General features: G+C 41.6%; 1 protein-coding gene across 4 annotated transcripts in view; it reads right to left on the bottom strand.

Annotated features, from left to right (window-relative positions):
- plcb1l (phospholipase C beta 1-like) overlaps positions 1–17,882 on the bottom strand; it is a 196,247-nt gene that overhangs the window by 173,561 nt on the left and 4,804 nt on the right. For all 4 annotated transcript variants that reach the window (XR_011516725.1, XM_015948147.3, XM_070545047.1 and 1 more), the window contains exon 2: positions 11,193–11,270. Coding sequence is in view for 3 of the 4 variants with exons in the window: in XM_015948147.3 (XP_015803633.3) it covers positions 11,193–11,270 (78 nt within the window). In the remaining variant the exon portion in view is untranslated. The remainder of the gene's footprint in view (positions 1–11,192; positions 11,271–17,882) is intronic.

The following is a 17,882-nucleotide window of genomic DNA, read 5'->3' as shown; positions in this document are numbered from 1 at the left end:
CTAGCAAATGCAGATGGCTGTGTTGATTTGGGGGCTAAAAATACACCTTAGCTAGCAGAAATTAACCATTAGCATTAGCAACTCCACAACATGATGAAATCATAAATCATCAACGTTGCATTTATTACCCAGGAAAGAAGCACAAACGAAGGCAGCAGAAGAGCTGTGTTCCTGTTAGCCAATCAGAGTTGAGATGTTTATATATCATCAGTATTAACTCATTCATTGCCAGCATTTTTCAGCATTTTCACTGGGTTTTTTAAGGGTCACAGAACATTGCACACTATGATGATATCAACGCCAAAACTACCAAAACAAAGAGTAGGAAGAATCCGCGTGTTTCAAGTGTCATCCGTTCTTTCATAATCCGTTGTGGAATTCTGATCGACAGAAGCTTTTCCGGTTCGCTCCTCGCTTTTTTTTACAGCAGCGGCCCAAAAAGATCTCCTAATACATGGATTTTCTGCTTCCTGACCACGTGACGTGTGATGTACGCGGATGTCAGTGCGGCGACTCGTCCCGACGCCCACGCAGTAAAAAATGCTCCTCCGACTAACTTTTACTTCCTGAAACTGAAAATTACTTACAAGGCATTCATTCATACTAGTAACCAAAGCAAATTTAGAATTAAAAAAAGGTGAATGAGGCCTTTTAAAGTAGCCGATTAAGAGTGGGGCTCATTAAAATTATACACGTAATAAAAACGTGCTACTGTTAGATAAATTTGATTATTTCTCAGCAAATTTATTGTAAAAATAAACCAAACACGCTTTTTCCCAGTTTGTCTACAATGCAATAAAAAGAAAACGAAAGCTTTTTTGAATTTTGCCTTCACGAGTACACATTAGTCTCAATATTCCAAAACGTTATGAATGTTGAGGGTCTGCCCTCATGAGAAAAATACTATGCAGAAATTGCTCTGAAGAACATAATTAAACATCAGCGGCAGCTACAACTTCATTTCCCATGATTCCTTGAGCTGGAAGCAGTGTGATGGCGTCACCGCAGAACCCCGGGAACACGTTCTGCGCATGTGCGGGAGCCACACAGTCTCAGCCCGCCAGCCGCTGAAAGCTATAAATTTCAGCGAAAACGAAACTTATTCGTTCTTTTGTCCAGTTTAACTGGCGGTGAAGGGCACACTGGTTTCTATGCCTCCGGACAACGTGAGCACGCGGGAGGCCTGGCTGCTGAAGTGGATCGAACACAGAACCGCTGAAAAGCAGTGGAAACCCATCAAATCTGCTCTCCTGGTGCTGATGTGTGAGAATCGCTCGCTGCTACGACTCCGGATGTGTGAGGACACAGAACCGCTGGAAAGCAACAGAACCACAATCTAATCAGCGCGAAGAACAAAGGGACGCCTTGGTTCGCTAACGCAAGAGTTTGATTTTTATTTTATTTTTCTCTCTCTTCTTCTTCTCTTTCGTCTCTTCTAGACCAAAATAAGCGATCAAACCGCGGATCGTTTTAAAGTAGAACCGGTTTTCTCTTCTCCGTACCAAAAAACGCCATTGGATCCTATTAAGAGTAAGCCGTTTTGTTGTTTGTCGTTGTTTAATATCTTAAATAGTTTTCATGCTGTGGCCAGGCTGACAAACTATCAGATATTCATTTATGATTGATCTTTTGTGTTGTTTCTTGATCTTTTTTGAAGTGTTTTGAGTGAATTAAGTTTAAGTTACTGTGATAGAAAGTGCTTCAGAAGTTTAAAGTGCAAGTTGCCCACCCACACACACACACACACACACACACACACACACACACACACACACACACACACACACACACACACACACACACACACACACACGTGCGCGCACACACACACATTCTGGTTTTCCCTGTTTAGGGGGACACACACATACTTGTTTTTAGTGTTTGGGGGGACTCAAGGTAAAAGACTCACTTATTGGGTCAGATTGTTTTACATTATTATTTCATTGTTTAATTACTTGTTATTCATTTGATAAAATCAGTTGGTTGATATTGACTGATTGACGCTTCAGAATGAGCTGAAGTGATGATATTAGTTAATAAATGTATAGCCAATTAAGATTTTTGTATCAGATTGAGTTTGTTTGTGTGATATGAATTATTCAAATGCAGCTCGTTAGGATTCATGGAACGTGTAGACGAGACTGATAAGAGTTTGGATTCATTTCCCCTGTTAGAAGGGGATGGAGTCCCGAGGATATCCCCGGATATCCTAATTAATTAATAAATCGGTAAATATTTCCATATTTACGAATTTATTGAAGTATCCAAAAAGTAAGTAAAAGCTTACAAATTATTCGTTGACCTAATAACCACAAAATGAATAAAGACATTATAAATATATTCTAGTTCAGGGGTCACAAACCTGGTGGGCACCAAGGGTTCCCCAACAACCACGTAAGTCACCGAAAGAACTGTTCCAAAAAAACACAACCGAGCAGCGTCTAAACTAGATTTTCTTTTCTTTTGCTATTTTTTGATCACACTTGCATTGATTTAGATCTAGAAAGGACATTTAAAACAAATCACATGCAGTTTAGATACGCTTTGTTAAACTCTGATCCAGTTCAAAGGTCAGTATTGTGCTCATTACCACATTATGTGTATTAGGCTCTAAGCCCTTCGTGAGGCTCAATACCCATGAAGTAGCTCTCAGCTTCAAATAGGTTGGTGACCCCTGATCAGGTTTGTTGTTCATAAGTCAAGTGGGATTGTTGTTTATGCAAAAGAAAAGCACCTCAGCTTTCTAAATATAGAATGTCATTTACAAGCAATGGGAAATTGCGATTGCAATTGCCCCTTCCGGCCAAAAGCGTGACGGCAGCTTCAATAGTAGGCTCGTGCTCAAGGCATGCATGCTGTACGTGCACACTCCTTAACGAAAATAATAGCTGAGGCAGTCCCTTGTGTGTGTGTGTGTGTGTGTGTGTGTGTGCGTGCGTGCGTGCGTGCGTGCGTGCGTGCGTGCGTGCGTGTGTGTGTAAGGCCCATCGACATATAGGTGTGGCTCAGAGGACAGAGGACAGGAGAATGCGCAGCTAATTAATTAAATAATTTGGTTCTGTACCTTTCTCTTCAGCACAGCCAACAAAGGTTTATGATGGGTCAGTCCTCCTGCATGCTCAGATCATTCCCTTCCCTTGCTTGAAAAATTGTTCCAAAATGAAAGTTGAACCCACATCTTTTTTATCTGTGAATTCAATGCTGTTCGGCGAGTCTCAAATAAAAATTTGGGCGTCTTATTACTGTAAAAAAATATACCATTAATGTAAAAAAGAAACTCCAAATGAACTATGTTCACACCCAGAATCAAACCCAGGTCTTCTGCATGGGAGTCAGACATCCTACAAGGTAGGGTTGTCACGGTATGAAAATTTAACCTCACGGTTATTGTGACCAAAATTATCACGGTTTTCGGTATTATCGCGGTATTTTTTAAACGGTGTTGCATATGTTCAGAAAGCATTGATAGTCCTGTTCTACACAAACTGAAATAGTTTTGAAAAGGTTTAACAGTGTTTATTAAACCTAAAATAACACAAAGCCTTAGCAAAAGTGCAACTTTTCACAAGTAAAGGAACAAATATCTTCTTTTTCTGGAACATGTTACAGTAGTCAGTGCAGGTTTAAATGATACAAATCCAAACATTCGAAACATAAACAATATGTAAACAAATCAAAGAAACACCACTTGTTTTCTCATATACTTGTTTTCTTCATTATCAAAATGAAAATCTAAAACTCCAGTCCACACTTGACTTGAGCACTGTACAAGTCAACCTTAAAAAATATGTATTTAAAATAAATAGCCACTTTAAACAAATTACTAAAATAACTACTACACTATGTAATCAAATCCAAATGTTCAAGTATAAATGGCATTGAACAAGTAAACAAATCAATGACAAGGAACTAATTGTATATTTCTCTTCATCATCAACAAATAAGATGCTTCATCCAGCAACAGGGTGTCCGTGACACGGTTTAAATGCTGGCAGAGGACGCTGCGGCTGCAGTATATAGTGACTCGTTGCATTCTCCCTCAGCCAAAAGTCCTCGCGTCATGCATTTAAGCTAAAATGCTCATGTTGACTTACCTTGCACTGGCTGTGGAGACGTGGGTGATGGTCACGCAGATGTGCCATGAGATTCGAAGTGTTGCTGCCTTTTGCAGACACTTGTTTCCTGCACGTTCTGCAAACGGGATACCAGTCTTCTATTAACTGTCCCTCAGCATTTTTCAGAAATCCAAAATATGCCCATACTTCCGATTTAGTCTTCTTTGAGGGCTGATGGATGTCCTGGGCGCTGCCGTCTCCTCCTTCGGCCATTATTTCAGCTTCAAAGTTTTGGTGCCGTTGCAAACTAAAAAGTGCGTGTGCGCGCCGCGGGAACTTCAGCTGAAGCGACGGTGGCTGGTAAGGGTCACCGCGCTGAAACCGCGGCCACGGTAAACCCACCGAGATAATATAGTTTTTTAAAAACTGGACGGTTATTTTTATTGTCAACTTTTTTACCGGGGTTTACCGCTATACCGGTTACCGTGACAACCCTACTACAAGGTGAGCTACACTCTAGTAACATTCACAGTATCTGTAACATCCTTGATGACACCTGAAACAACGACAAACCAAAGAACGGTTCGAAGCGAAAATGGCTATTTTGTTGCTAATTTGCAGGAAATATCTAGAAGAAAGTTCTACAGAAAGTAGCTAAGCGTTCTCAGAAATGTAGCTAGCTTTGTCACTAGGCGTTAGGAACAGCGACAAAGTGGCACTGCCTCTCTCTCTGCTGCTAAAGCTACGAAATGCAAATGGTACGGGCTATGCCTGAGCGTGAACGCGCATGAAGCAGCCTGCTCGACCCGAGCCTCTCTCTTTTTCTGTGATTTTACAGAAAAACAGGCAATCACAGTAAAAATGCCAGGGCTCATTCTACAGGACCAGGGCATTGCAGGAGAATGTATGAAGAAGACATTTATTATTTCTATACATGTTTTGGCTGTCAAACTTCCATAATGTCCCTTTAAACAATGACTTAGGTTTGCTGATTATGATTACATCTTCTTAATGAAAACACAATACATTTCTGCAACTATTACTAATTTGATGTTCGATTTCTCTGATGCTAGCTTTAATAATGTTGTAATGCATACTATCACTATGAACAACTGCTACATTGAACTTCTATTTCCATTCGTACATTTTTTGTGAACATTTGTTTAAAAGGCTGAAGAGGACATACAGAGACAAGAAAGTTGGCCAGTTGGACTCTGAACCAAGCACACACAAACACAGAAGAGTCATAACTGTTATAATTTACATAGCAGCGTCCTGTTTGGAAATACGGTGGTGGAGGAACAATCTGCACCTGTATCTGCAGCTGAGGAGCAAAGACAGTGAAAACCTCTGGGCTACATCTGACTACCATGCATTAACAAGTCTAGCATTGTTTAAGTGTCCACTGCTGAAGACAGGGAAGTAAATGAGTCAAATAAAGCTAATAAACAAATCTAGGGGGATTTTCAGGATTAATTTGGTCACACCCTAAACTGCTGCCACTGTTGACGCCTCTATTTCCTCAACGTTTCCCTGACAGTTCATATCAGAATGTGTATCTTATTAAAGCTTTTTGCATAAAATATTATCCTTCCAACAATGATGACTATGAGAAGGAACCAAGCAGATTTATGTAGCCTTATATTAAAACTTAATAAGCGAAACAAGATCTTCTATAAAAGTCAAAACCAGTGTTTTGCATAGAAATATTTCTGAAACGTACTGCTGGATCAGACCCTAACTGATCACAGAAGCAAAGTTTTGACTCTCTATGACACTTACAGTTGATCCATGTTCTCCACTCAGCCACATGCTTTCAGCATGATGGTCAAAAATATTTATCTTTCCCTTCTTTAGAGGTAATAGATGTTTGCAATTTAGTTTGAAGCTACTTTATTGTAGGGATGTCCCGTTTCGCTATTGATATTGAATAACGGCCATATTCTTCTCCAGCCTTCAGAGAGTACAGACGCTTTTTTTTTTCTCAGCTCCCTTATCTGCTTCCCCAAGGCTCTCTGTGTCTGTCTGCCTACAGAGCACCTCTCTGCATTTCTCCTGAAATCACTACTTCTGCTTCTTTTTGGACATGGACTTAATTAGCTGGTCATTCAACGCGACTGATACAATTTTGTCTACGATAAGAACGGAGGAGGGGGCTCCCACCTGTCCCGAGGGGACATTCGCAGCAGGATATGCACTCGATTCTTGGGAGGTCTGGCGAATCGTGTGCCTCTCTCAGTTGTCCATTGAGGACGTGGAAGATTTGTGGATGTTTGGCCTGATGATCACTGGATTTCTTCTGATTGGAGTGGGAGGATATCTGGTTTTCTGGAAATTTGGGAATACAGGAGCTATTGGAGTGCGACCCGCGCCCATGGAATGTGCCGCTCGTGCGGTGACCTCACAGACTGGGACGTTACTGGAGGTAAACCGTAAGCTGGATAATGTCCTCATGACGTTGCCTGTGTTAGTGCGCAAGATGGATGTCATCTCGGAGAGGGTCGCCGGACGATGTGGGGATGTTTAGAACGAATAATTGGCTTCACTGGTGGACATGAATGACCACTTACAGACTCCAAGGCAGAGAGGAAAATTATCTCTGCCTGCCCCAAACAAAGTCATGTTTATCCTTATCTGACGCCAAGGCAGCCTCTCAAGGCTGCTTCAACACACCCCCACTAAAGGAGGAATGCTGACAGATGCTGTGTCCCGACCTTCCCCCCCTGCCTTCAGATTGTGACTTCTGCTCGAGGTCAGCGACCTGCGGGAAACTCAACGTGCTCTCTGTTCCTTATCTCTCCCTCCCACCTGTCTGTCTGCAGCTAGTTGATGCGCCGTACTGGCAGCTCCCGTTGGAGGCTTCAGGATCCCGCCCAACCCCGCCTCCCCATCGGACTCTGATGTTTTGTATCTGTGCTGTTTGTGCTTCTATGTTGAGGAGGTTTTTTTTTTTGTATAATAGAGTTACTCCCCGCTGGGTCTAATTCTGCTATGCCTTTTTTTTTACCTTACCCCCAATTATCCTCATGTAACTCCCTTTTCATCTATCTATTAAGGTAGCGCGACTCATGTTGCGAATGACCGCAGTCACCAATTCTTGTCATGTGTCTTACCCATGTATGTCTGATCTCTGAATTGTGTGCACTGAAACTCAATTTCGTTTCTCTGTATGTCTTGCACATGTGGTAGAAATGACAATAAAATGACTTTGACTTTGAAAACACAGTATCCAATTATATCGGACTTCATCAAAAAACTCCAATGTTAGCAGTACGTTTTGCTTTTACCCCATTCCAGATATTCTATCCAGCAATGCCCAGATCCAGCATGAGAAGTCCACTTGATCAGAACAATGTGTGCTAGCAAAGTAGCGAGGAACAATGTGGACCATGTGAGTGTATTTGAAGTCCGAAAGTTTGGCTCAGTGCAGCACTTGTCATGCACAAGTTTTCCATGGTGGAACAGAACCGCGGAAGATTAATACGTCCAACCTCATCGTGCATTTGAAGCAGGCTCACAAAACATTGCATGAGGATTCCATTTTTAGTTCTTTTTCATAACACAGAAAAGGTTTTCTTTTACCTTGACCCCAACTCAACACACGAACAATAGAACATAGAAAGGAGTGCGAGAAAGAAACAAGTCAGACACACAAGAGCAGCAAAACAAGAAGCAGAAAGTACAGTAAAGAAGTCAGCCGTAACAGATCACTGCACAAGAGAAAACCACGTAATGGACTGAGACAACACAAGGATCGTAAACACCGAACAACAGAAATACAAAAGATGGATAAAGGAAGCCAAGCTTAACAGAATCATTTGCACCTGCTAACTGTTCCTTTTCCTCATTATATCAACAAATGAAACAGAGCAAATGATGTACTGGAGCATACATGATCCACATGTTTTTAGGGCCTGAACTTTTTCTGTGTCACATCTGAAAGGAGTTTAACACATTTTCTGAAAGTTTCATTTTACCTGCAACAAAGCCAGAAACTCAACACTGGTAAAAATGAAGAATTGCATGTTTTCTGACACGCCTGCACCTGTTTTGTGAGGACAGCAATGCAGCAGCATGTTGCTTTTCCTCATGTGCTAAAATGTGATGCACCGAGCTTCAGCAGTAGTTATATGAACATTGCTAGTTTTTCCTGTAAATGTATACAAATCATAATTTAAAGGGGGACTTTTAATGCAAATTTTTGCATCCTTTTTTGTTGCCATACAGTTCTCTACCACCTCTGTAATTATTCAAAATGTGAATAAAAATATGTATCCACTTTCTGTCAGATTTTTGAGTCAGGAATCATATGCATATGAGACATTTGAAAAATCCCTTATTGTGACATCACATTAAGGACAATTATCATAAAATATGGAGGAGCAGCAGCTCTACTCCAAGCCCCTACCTCATATTCCAACTCCTGACTTCGTGGGAGCCAATCAGGGCATGCCAACAGCCCAAAAAGCTACTGAAACTGTCAAGAAGACAGAGCTGGAAACATTGCATATGAGAAGGATCGTGTGCAACGAACTTCAAAACATAATTTTGTAGACCATAGATCTATCAGAACGTGTTAAGGTAAGGCATAACATGTCCTCTTTAAATGTGAGATAACTGCACCAGAGCAGATGCACTGCTTACCTCGTGGCACAGTTAGAATCTCATGTTTTCCTTTGTGAACTACCAGATTTGTTCTGACAAAAACCCACATAATCGTGATAAATATGAGCCTCTGATTGACTGCAGTCAGGTTGAGTTGTATTTGCTTGAGGACAAGTCTGAAGAAGTCCCCAACTTCTTCTATAGCATGATGATGGATGAGATAGAGCTTTAGATCACAAAAAAGAAAAGCTTTTTACAAATTTATCAGTTTTTGAGGCAAAAGATGATGCATTAAAGAGGTCCTTCACTGAGAAACCATGGTTGGTCACTCTAAGTCTTTCATGCAGGCTGGACATAAAATAGTATAAACATATTTGCTGCATTAGTTTCTGATAGAAAATAGACGGAAAAACGCCTGGTTCACATAGATTCCACGTCACACTGTCACTTAACATTCATGGACTCAACCATCTTGACTCACAACAGGGAAGGCTGTTCTTGAGTTAGCGTTCAGGAAACAGCAACGTCTCGATTAGTAGAAGCTAACTGTTAGCATTAGCAACTCCACCACAGGGCAGAACTCCTTCAGGCGTGTGTTATTTGTGGAGATAAAACAGCAACGTTGCAGAGCAAACAGAGTCAGTGGTAGAGTCACGTTGCTGTTATCCAATCAGAGGCGAGACGTCCAAATATCAGGGAAAAAAAGTCCTCATTCTGTCATCTGAAGACACTTTCTCCTTCAGCTGACTCCTCTGTGCTGAAACAGGCGCACCAGAGCTTTTTGTCCTCAGAATTCGTTCCTACTCTAGACCACCGTATTGAAAGTGTGGGTGAAGGATCATTTTAATGAAACTGATGAGCAACAAGTTGTATTAATCTTGTCCAACTTTGGCACATGTGACTTTAAAATATCTTACCTTACTCAAAGGGGATTTTTCCCAGCAGGAAGGAGGAACAATGATTCAAATACCAACCCAGCCTCAGTGGGAAAATATGGGTTCCAGGGAAATAGGTTCATTACATGAGGGAATATAAAATATGGGAAATAACAGTATTTATCACTGGAAATGAGTGTTTGGAAGTCAGCACAGTTGGCATGCTGAGTACAGTTTTGCTGTGCTTCTGAAGAATCTGAGGAATGCTTTTACTCTGCAGGCCATCGGGCTGACTCTCACAAACTCGCGTAAGAACTGGACAAAGCACTGCAGCTTGTTTAAATTAGTTTGTTGAACAGATGTGGAACACCATCCCAAATGAAGACTAGCAAAAACACAAGATATCCTTTTAAACACACAGTGGCACATGGGAAAGGAAGCAAGCGCCTTTATTTATGCCCTAATAGAGTTTTGTATGAGCTGTCCTTGGTATCATTCTGTGTGTGTGTGTGTGTGTGTGTGTGTGTGTGTGTGTGTGTGTGTGTGCGTGCGTGCGTGCGTGCGTGCGTGCGTGCGTGCGTGCGTGCGTGCGTGCGTGTGTGTGTGTGTGTGTGTGTGTGTGTGTGTGTGTGTGTGTGTGTGTGAGTGTGTGTTCTGTTCACACACGCTCGTGCACACACAGACACACACACACACCCACACACATTCATTCAGACCAAAGATCCAAAAGTCTCATAAAAATGATTACCTGACGACGAAGAAACATGAAATGACAGATTAACTGGTGCTAACGTCTCCTAATCCCTTAAAGCTCCCATTCACTCGTTTTTTAAAAACATTTGCCGTGGTCTCTAGTCTGAATGAATGCCTTGTGAGTCTTTTTCAGCGGGAAAAATAGCTCTGGCGCTCCTGTTTCGGGAAGTAAAATTTTGCCGGAGACGAGGGGGTCAGATAACCACAGAATTTGGAGTCTCACTCAATATTTTTTATGATATTAGGACGTCTCTCCTCTGACTGGCTAACAGCAGTGCAACTCTTCCACTGACTTCATTTGCTTTGCAACGTTGATGATTTATCTCCACAAATAACACAAGGAGTTCTTCTGTGCTGTAGAGTCGCTAATGCTAGCTGCTAGCTTGTACTAGCTGAAGCGTGCTCTGCTCTCTCCTGGATGCTAAATCAACAACTGCCTTCCCCGTTAAGAGCAAAGATAGGTGAGTCCATGAATGTAAATTTTACAGCGTGACGTAGATCTTTCTGGCTTTTACTGATCCGAGCATTAACCCATCTATTTTCTATTTTCTTTTAGCAGCGAATGCAGGAAATAGGGGTAGAAGACCATTTTCATGCTTAACCTGCATGTGAAACTTGCATGTTGTAACCTCCAATATGTATCTGATCCCTCACTGCTTACAACGAGCCTCAAAACTGACAATGACAAAGACAGTTAAAGTGCCTAAGCTTGGAAAACCAATAAAAGTATTTGAACAAAGATGGAGGAATGCATTTGTAAGACATTTCTAGACTAGTGTGGAGATGTAATTTTAATTTATCCATAAAAGAAATAAATTAAAATCAGACAATCAATGGAATAAACCAGCAGGACTGTTAAAGGTTGGCCCCATAGCAGCTGGTGATGTTAGATTTCCTGTCTTACCTTGTTCTGGTCAGACCAATACAGGAAGTAACCTTTGGGGTCAACGGTTAGGTTCACAGGGGTCACAGTTGTAGAATCCTGTGGTTGAAGAGAAAAAAAAGACATCAGGCATGAATGTTCTGGTGTTAAAGAGCATCTGTCTCTCTATATGTTTGTCTTGGTAACACTTTACAATAAGGGTTATTTATTAATGTTACTTAGTGCAATATTAACCATTAATAAGCAAAGGATCCCTCTATAATTAATGATATCGTTAACTGTTAAGTGTTCTTAAGGTAAGGACAAAGGGCCAAGGTGTGTGTGTGTGTGCTTAGTAATGCAATACTTTATATTAAAATGAACATTAAGGAGTTAATAATACTATATTTATTAGTTTAATCTTGCTTAAAGTGACAATTTGTGGTTTCTAATGGTTAATCTCTGGAAATATTCATAAAAATGCTGTTGAAAATAAATAAACGATGCCCAGTTGTTCAAAAATATTGGCGACTTCGTAACATATGACCATAAAAATTGGGTCTAAAAACCATGGTAGCAAGTCTAATCTCCAGGCGACACCATGTTAGACACCATGTTTCCTTCTACGGGAGCCCATGAGGATAAAATGCGTTAACTGATTTGTAAGAAATGGTTACAGAATTTTAATAAACATCGTTGTTTTACACATTTACCTCTTCACATGTTGCCAGTGATGAAAGGAGTCTGACGTGTGTCATTTTGCTGGAGACTTCGCTCCCAGGGATTTTTGACCCTATTGGCCATCCGTTGTTAAGGTCCTACTTGAACACAAAAATACTGCTTGTTTGCACATGTGTACAGCCCCGTGTCGCCAGGGGAAATACTCATCATCACTTCAATAAGGCACTAAGTAGCGTTAATAAAGTGTAACGGAATGAAATGACTGTTTTCCACCGAAAAGTCAATTCCCCCCTCTCCTCAGCAAGAACTAATCTGCATGAGATATTGCCTCAAGGTCTCATGCATTTGCTTCTAAACTGTTTTCCTTTCCAGCCCAAGAGAAGAATGAAGACAAATGACTTTCTTTTTAATAAATCAAAGAACTCTATTTTTAATAAAGCTAATCAGACAAAGTGTAAGTCCAATAATAATGTTGACCATCTGTGAAATGACAATGTTATGATTAGTAAGTTTTAATAAGTAATATGACTTTAATCCAGCTGCACTCGACATCCTGATCACACGTAATGTAAACGCATGACACATTGCTTTTACTCATCCAATCGTAACCTTCCTTTCTGAAGCGTGGCATAGTCTCTGTGGTGTTTATAAATCTGCCCAACTTTGATTCGACCGTAAATCAAAACATCCAGATTAATAAAACCAGTCCCCACGCCATCTTAGATCAGTTCACTGCAGTTCTAAGCGAAGTATTGGACCGGCCACCCGGACTTCCTTTTTAAGCAAAGAACCAACAAGCTGGATAAAATCTGTTGCATTTTACCAACCAAGCAAGGGTTCCTTTCAGAATAAAAGCTGAACTCACTGACCCTCTGGATCCATCTGACGCTGTCAACCAACTGTTGCTTTTTACCTGGTGACAATCCAAAGACTAGTCTGTCGTACTGCAGACGCTGTTTCATCGGCTCCGGTACCAAAAGGGGGGTCCGAGGACCTGGCATTCTGGATCTGTACGGAGGTCTCATCCTGAAGGGTATGTGTGGAGGGACAACATGGCGTCTCATGTGCTTATGAAACTCTGATCATAGCTTAAGAGCAAAACATCACTTCATCACTCAGACTTACTTCTCCGGATACGAGAGTTCTGATTACAACATCTCTCACACACACACCATTCATCTCACGTCTCATTCACACCAAGATCCATTCATCACTTAGAGTTTAGAGTTATTCTTGTTTAAAATTGTTTAGAAATAAATCTTCTTAAACGTTTTAAAGGTGACTCTCTCTTCTCTTGTCTCTCAGTTAATACGAAGTGTTACATAATCCCTGCAATAAAAAGTTCCAATCTTCTGGTTAAAAGTACCAAAAGATCCATGAGATTGATTTCATATTTACTATGGAATCGCATGTCTTATGGTTCATTAAATAGATGCAAATTAAACCTTACAAAAGGGACCCTTGTTGTAAAGTGTTATTTTTGTTTTTTAGGCCGAATGTGTTCCAGTAAAACCAATAAATTCCTCTGTTGGCATCAAACCATCACTTTTTTTAGTTTTACCAACCTTCCTGAATCTGAAAAAACATCAATGTATTGTTTGAGTTACAACTTCTGTCCCTTATAGGCTACTTTCCAACACCATAAAGCATCTGGATAAAATGACCAAGGGTTGTGTTTCTGTGTGTGTGCGTGTGTGTGAGTATATTTGTAGCAATCATAGCTGCAGGTTATTTGGTTGCTGAGGTTTCAGTTTTCCCCTTCTTGTAACGACAAATGTCTTCCCACAGTTTCTACATACAGACGGTTCCAAGCTTCACCCACAGATTGACCCTGAAGCCCACATGGCAACGCCAGATATTATTGGTGCTGCTATTAAAAGAAAAAGCCTTTCCATTTTTCTCTGTGTCCATGGTGGCGGTGGCTCAGCTGAACAGTAGTGTATTGTCCTCTTCAATCAACCAAGATCAGAGAAATGGAAACCGCATTTGCTGCTCTGAGCAACCAAATCTTCAAAGTGTCTTCATGAGGCTACTAATGATGTCCCTATCAGAGCATTTGGAGGGAGGGCTAATGGCCTGCTACCCACAACATGTCCCAGTGTGCCCCTGTGTGCAGGAAATCATGAAAGGCTTGAACTGGGAGCTGATGGACAGCAGACTACACTGAAGTGCAATTAATGATTATAATGAATTTTATTTTGGCCAAAACAATCAGGGTTTATGGGAAATTAAACAAATGCTTCAAACAGTAATCCGTAAAGATGGTTGAAAGGTAAAAAAAAGAAAAGAAAAGAAAAGAAAAGAAAGAGGCAAATTGAAAGCAAACGAGCAGAAATTTAATGACATGTTCAGTGTTGGAAATAGTTTAATGATCATCCGAGACATTCGCTATGGCAACCCATCATTCCCATGAAATCTATTAGACGCTCAGAAGGAACCATCATGGCTGTGTTCACATGGCTGCACAGTGTTTGCAGGCTTGACTGAATGACAAAAAGATGCAGCTCATCCCTATGAATGCATCAGGAACAAACATATCGTTCATCTTCTGGGAGGAGGGGGGATTTGGACCTTTAGATTTGGTGAAGACGGGTTCAAACTGGACATCAGAGCAATAAAGAAAAGGAATTTATGTGACTTTGGCTATGTTTCTATTGGTGACGGTGTATCAGAACTTACTAATCTACTGGGATTTTCATCCTAAACCATCATTACGGTTTTATGAAAATGGTCTTAGAATGAGAAAACATCCAGTGAGCAGCAATCGGCTGGAAAAGATTGTCTTGTAAATGTCAGCAGATAATGTTCAGACTGATTAAAGACTATAGAAACCAACAGCAGCTCAAATAACCACTGGTTCCTACCAGAACCAGTGTCTGCAGAACATCATTGCTGAACCACAACCTGAACATGAATCTTGAAGGCATCCTATGCAACTTTTTCATATTTTTAAATGCTTGTTTTGAGCAAATGTGTGCTAAAATGACCCATTACAGGGTTAATTCAGTTCAATTCAATTCAAATTCATGAATACTTTGTTAATCCCAGAGGGAAATTAGAGTTTCAGTACACACAATTCTGAGATCAGACATACATACATAGACACATGACAAGAATTGGTGACTGTGGTCATTCACAACCCGAGTCGCGCTACCGTAATAGATCAAGAGGGTTTATATGAGGATTGAGTCCGGGGGGAGGGAAAAAAGGCACTTCAGAGTTACCCTCAATAGAGAGGGTAGCTTTGCTATGCAAAAAAAACCACCACCTCAGACAGATATGCACACAGACTTCAGACGATACACAACATAAGTGTCCACTAGGTGGGGAGGTAGGGTTGGGACTCTCCTCACTTCAGTGCGTGCAGCCACATGGGGCAGCGCTCATCACCTCCGTTTGGACAGGGGAGGGATATAATGGGTTAAAGAGCACATTGACTCCTAGATACGGTTCCATGGCCTTCACCGGTCACAGTCCCGTCCAGGCTGGGATAGGGAGAATGAGTTTCCATAGCGACGGCAGCATTTCACATTTCTTCTGAGGGGGGAGTTTTCACTTCAGCCTCACAGGCTCCAAGGGCACCAGATTCAGACAAGAAATGTTTTGGGGACAGACAGAGATAATTTCCTCTCTGCCTTAGTGTTCTGTTGGTCTTCAACCCCTCTAGATCCAATAATGGCGTAATTAATCTATCCCAATCCGTGCTAATCCGTCAACTCGCTCCTTGATGGAATCCACCTTCTGTACCACAGCCTGAATCTCAGCCAAAGTTCCAAGCTTACGACTCATCTCGACAATTAAATGAGTTTGTGCGTTCACAGCACGATGCATTCCATCCCCAAGCTCCGGGATTGAGGTAAGATTCCTCGAAAGCTCGTTAATTTTCCAGTAAGCCAGGTAACCGCTCAGGCCAAACAGCAGGAATCCCGACACCAACACCACGAATATCCAGACATCTTCTGAATCCTCTACAGACAGTTGAGAGAGGCAGATCATGTTCCGCTGTTTCCAGGAGTCCATGATATACCCAGCTGGCTCTGGGTCTTATTTTCAAGACAAGACAGGACAAAGAGCCTTGGGATGAGGAGGGAGGGAGAGGAGAAAGAAGCGTGTGTACTCTCCAAGAGCCGGAAATGTCACTCAGACCCCACTGCCCCCTGTGGCAAGAATATCATACTTGCAACTTTAGAGTGGCAGGCTGCCACTGGCTGGACCTGATAAAGTGGGGCTGGCATGCCAGTGCTGCAGTCTGGGTCCAGCAGGTTTCCTGCATGTTTTAGATCATGAACACAGCTGCTTTGCTTCATTTAGTGATGAATAATTTCTGTAGACACTAAGGAAAGCTGAAGAGACATTTCAGCAATTAGATTAAGGTGTTAAAAAGGGTTAGGGTTAGGCACAGCAAGGAGAGTTTTACCTTAGTGCAGGGCTATTCAATTCTGGACCTCGAGGGCCGGTATCCAGAATTTTTAGTGGTTTCTCTGGTCCAGCACACTTGATTCAGTGGTTGAATCACTTGTACAGCAGCTCATCAGTCTCTGTAGAAACTTGTTAATCACCTACTAATGGAAATCAGGTGTGTTGAAGCAGGGTTCAAACCAAAACGTGCTGGATACATGCCCTCAGAGCCCGGAACTGAATAACCCCACTTTAGTGTTTAGCAGAGATGAGGAAATGTGGCATCAACAAGTCGTCTCAACACCATGTTTTTGTTCAGCTCAGGCTACTAAAAGCAATCCAAACTGCAAAATATCCCTTTAAAGCAGATGGACTCCAGCAGCAGAAGACCACTTCTGGTGTCTCTCCTGTCGGCTAAGAACAGGAAACAGAAAACTATTCACACAGGATCATCTGAACTGGACCAAAAAAAAAAAGACTGAAGAACACATTTCCTGGTTTGATGAGACTGGATTTCAGCTGCAACATTAAGATGGTCGGGTCAGAATGAAGGCATGGATCCATTCAGCCTAGTAACAACAGCTCAGCATAGTGGTGGTGGTCTAATGGGGGGGTCTGCATGCACACCAACTAATTTTCAGCAATAATCCAGTTAATTGTGAGGCATGCCCAGCCTGTAGATGGCAGTAGTTCCACAAATCTTTGACGTCTTCGCTGAAAAACGTTTCTTGAAATAGCCGTCCTCCAGGGGCGGATTTAGGACTGAAGAAGATCCGGGGCTTAACACAAACACACACACATGCGCGCGCGCACACACACAGTGACTCGCACAAGTCAACATCATATATATTTGTCTTGTACCACATAATTTTTAATCTGAAGCTACATATTAAGCATTTTCAGGACAGAGTATTGTTCCTGTTAGTGTTTAGTGTGAGATGATAGTAAATATTCCCTTTCTTTCTCCAACAACTTTACCTGATAAGCTAACTTTAGGCAAACCAGCAGCACAACAAATATTTTCAAATAAGACTCACAAACCTGAGTCAACACCAGTCTCATCGAAGCTGGGGTTCTGTCGCGGTACTTTTGGTCTAAAAAACGTCCTTATGTCCATCTTCACTCATGCGTTTCAGGCAGAGTGTAGAAGAAGCCGGCTGCTGAAGGGCTTCTTCTTCAGTGGTGGAGGTTCAGGCAGGCTGTATACAAACTACTGCCAGCTGCTCCCTCTCTGTTGGACTTTAGTACTGCAGGTTACTTCCACAATTTAGATCTGGGGCTTTTCATAAAGCATTCGGGGCTTGAGCCCAAGTAGCCGGGCCTAACGCCGCCCCTGCCGTCTTCAACGTTGTCCTTCTCCTGTGGTCTTCTACAGACACCAGTAACAGCTTGTACAAACAAGTCCACGAGTGTAAGCATGCGCCACACACGCGATGCCAGAGCATTTTTGTCTAGTGACGTTGTGAAAACTCAAACTTTGGTTACTTACATCCACAAGCAAATGCTGACTGATGACAATTCGCAGATATCCACTTTGATTTTGAAAGAATCGTTTCAGGTGCCATTTGTTGTGTGGAAGACGGGCCAAACCGTAGAAAAATATCTTTGTTTTGTTTTTGTTTTTCATAAAAATAATTTAATAATGAACTGGAT

This window comes from Nothobranchius furzeri, chromosome 2, assembly GCF_043380555.1.
Source record: "Nothobranchius furzeri strain GRZ-AD chromosome 2, NfurGRZ-RIMD1, whole genome shotgun sequence".
Taxonomy (NCBI): domain Eukaryota; kingdom Metazoa; phylum Chordata; class Actinopteri; order Cyprinodontiformes; family Nothobranchiidae; genus Nothobranchius; species Nothobranchius furzeri.
The sequence above is the reverse complement of the archived record's forward strand: the minus strand, read 5'-3'. Positions and strand labels throughout refer to the sequence as shown.